At 64.8% G+C, this 6,495-nt stretch overlaps 2 protein-coding genes across 2 annotated transcripts in view; one reads left to right on the forward strand and one right to left on the reverse strand.

Moving 5' to 3' along the window:
* Positions 1 to 1,372, forward strand: part of PLK1 (polo like kinase 1) — a 5,085-nt gene extending 3,713 nt beyond the window's left edge. The window contains exons 9-10 of the mRNA XM_026859366.1: positions 196 to 378; positions 672 to 1,372. Of these exons, the coding sequence (XP_026715167.1) occupies positions 196 to 378; positions 672 to 878 (390 nt within the window). The 3' untranslated portion in view covers positions 879 to 1,372. The remainder of the gene's footprint in view (positions 1 to 195; positions 379 to 671) is intronic.
* A 564-nt stretch (positions 1,373 to 1,936) lies between these two features.
* On the reverse strand, positions 1,937 to 6,389 carry ERN2 (endoplasmic reticulum to nucleus signaling 2). Its single transcript, XM_026859367.1, has 8 exons — positions 6,054 to 6,389; positions 5,221 to 5,320; positions 4,864 to 5,063; positions 4,084 to 4,231; positions 3,844 to 3,971; positions 3,487 to 3,610; positions 3,166 to 3,233; positions 1,937 to 3,088 (listed from the first exon to the last, which is right to left on the reverse strand). Exons 1-8 carry the CDS (start codon positions 6,387 to 6,389, stop codon positions 2,897 to 2,899), a joined length of 1,296 nt encoding a protein of 431 aa, XP_026715168.1. The 3' UTR covers positions 1,937 to 2,896.
* Positions 6,390 to 6,495: the final 106 nt, after the last annotated feature.

The following is a 6,495-nucleotide window of genomic DNA, read 5'->3' on the forward strand; positions in this document are numbered from 1 at the left end:
GGGGGGGGGGGGGGGGTCCAGGGAGAAGAGTCTGAAGTGTGAGGGACCGAGTTGACTTGGAGAATTTGCATGAGTGTCTGCCAAAAGCTCTGACAGATGCAGGGAGGCTCTGGGGCTGTGATGGCAGCCCCGGCCCTCCCCACGTAGCGGGGGGTCGGTCTCAGCCTGTGTGCTCACGGCCTTTCCCACCTGCAGATAACACTATTGAAATATTTCCGCAACTATATGAGCGAGCACTTGCTGAAGGCGGGGGCGAACATCACCCCGCGGGAAGGAGACGAGCTGGCCCGCTTGCCCTACCTCTGCACGTGGTTCCGCACCCGCAGCGCCATCGTCCTGCACCTCAGCAACGGCACCGTCCAGATCAACTTCTTCCAGGTGAAGCGGCCGCTCTGTCCTTCCCTGGACCGCAGCTCCGGCTGCACAAAGAGACCCTCCGCGTGCCGCGGGGCTGGCCGGGGGCAACCGGAGCCAAAACTGGGAGCACTGGGTCCCCTTCCTGGTGCTGGAGCCACCCAGACCCTCCGTACCTGCGTCCCGTGGCAGGAGGGGCTCCGCTGCGCGCTCGCGGTGCCCTGAGCCGGCCCTCGGGCTCACCCCGAGCAGCCGCTGTCCCTGCATGCCCACACCGAGGCCGTCGGGCTGACGGCGTGCGCTCTCTGTCCCCACAGGATCACACCAAAGTCATCCTGTGCCCTCTCATGGCCGCCGTCACGTACATAGACGAGAAGCGGGACTTCCGCACGTACAAGCTGAGCCTCATCGAGGAGCACGGCTGCTGCAAGGAGCTGGCCAGCCGCCTGCGCTACGCTCGCACCATGGTGGAGAAGCTCCTCGGTTCGAAGTCTGGCTCGGCCCGTGTGAAACCCTCTGCTTAGACTTTGTTCTCCATGGACTTGACGTTTGTGCCAAACTGTCCCAGCTGGGGAGGGGAGGGTGGTCTCGCAGGACCCTGCCCATGCTGTAGCCTCCCGTCGCACAGCTGGGCCCCCAGCCCCACCTGCGGGTCTGGTAGCCACAAGGCAGCCCCTGACACTGTGGGAAGGGCGTTGGTCACCCCGATGGGCACCCAAAGGTTTCTTGCTCCCCGTTCCTAATAGAATGTCTGTTTTTTAATTGCATACCTAGTTGTTTTTTCCTAACTTCCCAAAGCCAAAAGCCTGACTCGACAAAACCACCTTGTTTGAGACTCCTGGGCCCTCTCTTGAAGAGAGGCAGAACTGTCGTAAATTATTTGTACGTGTCTGTGCTGATGCTCCAGGCTTTTGTTTCCTCTTGTAGAAGTTCAGGTAAGACCTTCAACATGTCCAGGGTGAGACTGAGCAGTCAGCCTTTTAATACTGAAACTATTCTACGTGAAATAACTTTTGTATATTGCATAACTTGATTAAAGATTGTTTGCTGCACCGCCCAGCCTGTCCTGGTTCCCTGGGGCTGCCTGGGAGGGAGCAGCAGGAGCTGTTCTCCTCACGAGTTGGTTGTGTTTACAAACAGCCCCGGCCTTGCTGAGCTCTGGCCTTGCTCGGCTTAGCACAGAGCCAGGGGGAGCCAGGGGCAGGTCACCAGGGGAAGCAGGGAGGAGTTGAAGTTGACTGGGGAGATGCTGATCTCCCCAGCGGTGCTGCAGGAGGCCTCGGGGGCACCCCAGCTGTGCTCAGAGCCTCACCTTCCCCCTGCCCCTCAGACCAGCTCCATTTACTGTGTGGATGATGCTCACAAACGTGCTGTAGGGTTAGTAAAAGTCATCGACTGCAGCAGACTTCAGCAGAAGCCCAACAAGCTCCCTTGGCTTTTCTCCCACCGCTGCTCACTGTCAGCACCTACTGGTGCTCTTAGGCCAGTTTATTTTTAAGCAGGACAAGCTTTTCAGTTTGTTTTTTTTGGTTGTTTTTTTTTTTATATAACAACTTGTATAAAATGCTCTAGGCCATGCAGTCTTCTGAAAACAAACCAGGTAACAGAATCCCACACCCCAGCCCATGGAGGAATCAGAGTGTACAAAATCATTGCTGCTCCCGAGGGGAAGCCTGCCCTAGGGGCTCCAGCTGCTGCCTCAGCTGCCCCCAGAGCCAGCGGGGGCTGCACGTGGAGGCTGGTGCCTATGGAACGTGCCTGTGGGCACCCCCTAACCCAGCACACAGGGGGGCGTTTGCCGTGGGGCAGCGGGAGAGGCGGCAGGAGCTGCGGGCAAGGTGGGTTTGGAGGAAAGGGATCTGGTGAGAAAGGGTTTCCCTGCTGTAACTACAAGCTGATGGTGACCAAAAGGGAGAAAACCTTTTTCTCAGCCCAGCTGAGATTAAAAGCTTCATTATCAGATAGTGCAGGAGGCCCCAGGCCTCCCTGTGGGGCTGGGGGCACCGCAGCCCTGATGCAACCGGGTCCAAGCCCAGGGGTGGCTGCTGAAAGCTGACCCGGGGTGCCGCAGCCCTCGCGGGGCTGGAGGAGCCTCTCCAGTGTCAGGACTGGTGTGTCACAGCCGTGCGGGACACACGGAGTTCCAGGGACACGGCGTGGGAGGACGCAGGGGATGAAGCTCCCTGATCCCCAGCGAACACCCCACAGGGCCCCGGCTCCAGCCTGGCTGCGTGGCTGTGCCAGCTCCCCTCGGCAAAATGCAACGTGCATTTTCTTCTTTCTTCTCTCTCCACCGCAGAGATTGAAAAGGTGGGTGCCAGAGGGTCCTGCTTGGGCTCAGGAGCCCCCAGGCAACAGCCCAGTGCCCCCCTGCACTTGTCTCTTCTGGACCTGCTTGTAACCCCCCGGCACGCCAGGCGACCGGCTCGTCCTGGTGCCCCAGCTCGCCCCGGCGAGGGGGGGAAGGACCCCGGGATGGGGCTGCGGGTACGGGCAGGGCAGGAGGAGTGGCCGCAGGTGCCGTCCCGGCGCGTGTCCCTGCTCACTCGCCGGCACCTCCCGGGCTGTGGCAGTAGTAGGAGTGGAAGAGCCGCTCGCGGGCGCAGACCCTCATGGCCCCGTGCGTGTGCAGCAGCAGCCGGGGGAAGCGGGAGGTGAAATACTGCACAAAGCCCTCGGGGACGGAGCCCAGGGCCGCCCGGACATCGGCCGGCAGCTCGTGGTAGTGATGCTTCTGCAGGAGAGAGGCCGAGGTGAGCGGGCGCGGGCGGGCGATGGGGCATGGGGAGCCGGGGCGGCCGTACCTTGTTCCTTGTTCCTCATGGCCCGCAGGAGGTCACGCACCGAGCCCCCCTTGTAGGTCCGGAACTTCCTCAGGTCTGGGGGGAGCAGGAGAGATGCTGAGTGAGGGGGGCGTTGCTGGGGTGAGGCGCTGCCCCGAGCCCCTGTGCCAGCACCAAACCCGGGCTCTGCCCTGCCCGGGAAGGGCTGGTGCGTTCACCCACCCTGGGTTTTGGCTCCTGGGCACGAGCAGGTGCCCCCGGCCCGGTCAAGGGCACCGCACTGGGGAGCCCCAGTCGCTGCCCGATTCCCCATGGAAGGCGGCGGCGATCCCGGCCCCCATGCGCTCACCTGTCTGCAGCGGGAGGGAGATGTGCATCCTCCAGTTGGTCCTCACCACCCACCGTCCCCCCGCCTCCAGGGCTGCGACGATGGGCCCCTCGGCCGGCTCCTTCTCGATGCGGTCACTGACGTCCTGTGCGCCCGAGAGCGGGGACCGGGGTGGGTGCGGTGCTGGCCCTCGCCCCGCGCCACCCCCTCCAGCACCAGGGAACGGAGCCGGCGCCAAGGTGAGAGGATGAAGAGCTTAGCCTGGACCCCAAACCCACACTCCTTCCAAAAGCAGCTCAAAACGAGCGTATTGACCTAAACACGGCTGTTCCCAGCCCTCGTTTCTCAGAGCTGCCTGTGGGGACGGCGCACGCTCACCTGGAAGAACTGCAGCTGCTTCTCCGGGCTCCAGAAAAAGGGGTGTGCCAGGACCACGGGGGCCGAGGGTCGGCGCTGGGGCTCAGGGCTGATCATGGCCACGATCAGCTCTCGTGCAACAAGATTGTCTGGGAGGAGAAACACCACACCGGAGACCTGACCCCCCTGGGATGGAGCAGGAGCTGCGCCCCTCGGCTCAGCGCTTCCCCGCGGGGACGGGGCTGTGGGGAAGGGTCTCACCGTGGGCTTCTTCCTGCAGGCAGCTCAGCTGGAAAGAGCCCGACAAGATGTTGGCCTGTCGCCGCAAGCTGTCCCCGAACGGGTGCTGCCCCCCCGACACCACGTAGTAGAAGATGCAGCCGGCGGAGAAGATGTCCACAGCGCAGGTCTGCAAAACAGAGCAGGGGCTGGGACCCTCGCAGTGAGGAAAGCTTTCGCCTCCCCCCCTGCCCGGGCTTCGCTGTGATCGACCGCTGGGTCCTTTCCCGCAGAGCTGCTGGGGAGCCCCTCGCCGCAGGGCTCCTGCCCGTCCTGCGCTCTGGAGCCAGGCAAGGACCCAGCGCGTCGGGCCCTTCCTGGGGGTCTCCAGCGGCACAGACAGAATGCAGGACTCTGCGGCCAGACGGACACGCCAGGGCTGCTGGTGTCACCCCGCAGCGCAGCCGGACCCCAGTACAGGACCAGCACAGCACCGGCCCCCGGCAGGACCAGGCTGCCCTGGGCTCAACAGAGGGGCAGAGGCATAACCTCGGCAGTGTGCCAGGGCCCCCTGCGACCTCCCTGCCCCGAATTTCCAGGGCCTGCAGCCAGGTGAGACGCCCGGTGTGTGCTGGAGGCAGGCGGGTGCCGTGGAGCGCAGGGGCGGTGCTGGCGAGGAGCCCCCGTGCTCTGCCTCGGGGCTGGCTTGGGCTCTCGCAGCTTTCATCTCAGTTGTGTGTTCCAGTGGCACGCCACGAGGCCGCCGGGCTACCGCGGGGCTCGAGGGGGACCCGAGGCGGGGGGCATCCGCGGCTCACTGACGGGGTTCTCCCTCGGAGCCTCCTGCAGCACCTCGGGCGCGATCCAGCCCTCGGTGCCGGGGATGCCGGAGCGGAGGCTGAAGCTCTGTCGTCCCCCCTGAAGCTTCTTGCAGAGGCCGAAGTCAGAGATGACGGCTCGGATCTTCCCGTGGCGATTCGGGACGGAGATGAGGATGTTGCAGGGCTTCAGGTCCCGGTGGGCTGGAGGAGAGAGGGCGCAGGCTCACCCGCCAGCGCGGCGGCAGGGCTGGAGGGGGACAGGCTCTGCCTGCTGCCCGCACACTGCTGGCCCCGCGGCCTCGGCGGAGGACGGGAGCAGGACGGGGACACGCTGCCCTCCCAGCCGCTGCCCACTTACCGATGCTGAGGGAGTGGAGGTGGGCCAGCCCGGACATGGTCTGGCGCAGCACAGACACCGGGCACAGGCTGCTGCGATCAAAGTCGGGGTTTTCCACGTACTGGAACCACACAGAGGTAGAGAGGGATGAACCGGGGCACAGCAGGCAAGGCTTCCCGGCAGCGCGAATCACAGAACACCAGGGAGCTCCAGGATCACCTGGCCCAACCTTTCTTGGCAAAATTCTCACTTCTGACTAGGCTGGCAGGGGTGGAAGGAGGCAAGTCCACGCCGAGGCCATCTGTGCCCAGGGCTTGCTGCTGCCAGCACCTCCTGCCCCTGTCCCGGGACCTGCGCGGCCCCAGCCACGCTCCTGCTGCAGGGAGGGGTAGACGGACCCTTCTCCTCCCCCGTGCCCGTCTCTCCCCAGCACATGAACAATCGCCCCGACCGCTGCCGAGGCTCGGAGCTGCCCTGACCCTCCCGAGGGGGCAAATCAGCAGGAGAACAGGGGCAGGGGCTTGGCTGACATGGAGCAGTGCTGCTGCTGCCTGCTCCCACGGTGCTGCGCAGCCCGGCCATGCCCGATGCGGCCCCCGTCCCCCCTGACTGCAGGGTCGGAGCAGGGCTGCACCCCCGGGGCCAGGCAGGAACCCCAAAGAGGGCTCCTACCCCCGCCCTCGGGCACGCACAGCCCCCCGCCCCACGGGAGCGCTCCGGAGCCTCCAACCAGCGCAGGCGAAACGCGCTGCGTGTCCCTGGGCACCAACCCCCAAAGGCAGGGACGGGGACACCGGGACTGACCCAGAGCCCCCCAGCAGCCGCCCCGCGCAGGGGCAGGGCCGCGGGCTCACCTCCTGCAGCGTGGCGGAGCAGAGCTCGATGGCGATGTAGTGGAACTGTTTGTCCTTCTCGGTGCAGAAGTAGCGGACGACGTGGGGGTGCTCGTCCGACTCGCGGAGCAGCTGGACCTCGCGGTCCACGAGATGGAAACACTCGGGCAAGAGGCGCTTCACGGCCACGTTGCGGCCGTCGAACTGTCCCCTGCGCAGAGTCGATGGCGGCGTCCACGCACGGCCCCCCAGCCAGAGCAGAGCCTGGGCGGGCTCCGGTCGATGCTGGGAACGTGCCCCTCGGGGTCCCCAGCGTGGGTCACCTTGGGGTGACGCCCAGAGACTTGCCACAGCCATGGACAGGCAGAAAACTGCAGCGAGCTGGAAACTGGGGGCTCAGGTTCCCCTTTTTGTTGGAAAATAACGCCCCTCTCTTTTTGCTGTGATTAGTGCCGGGGAACGG

This window comes from Athene cunicularia, assembly GCF_003259725.1.
Source record: "Athene cunicularia isolate RWA chromosome 14 unlocalized genomic scaffold, athCun1 chr14_part2, whole genome shotgun sequence".
Taxonomy (NCBI): Eukaryota; Metazoa; Chordata; class Aves; order Strigiformes; family Strigidae; genus Athene; species Athene cunicularia.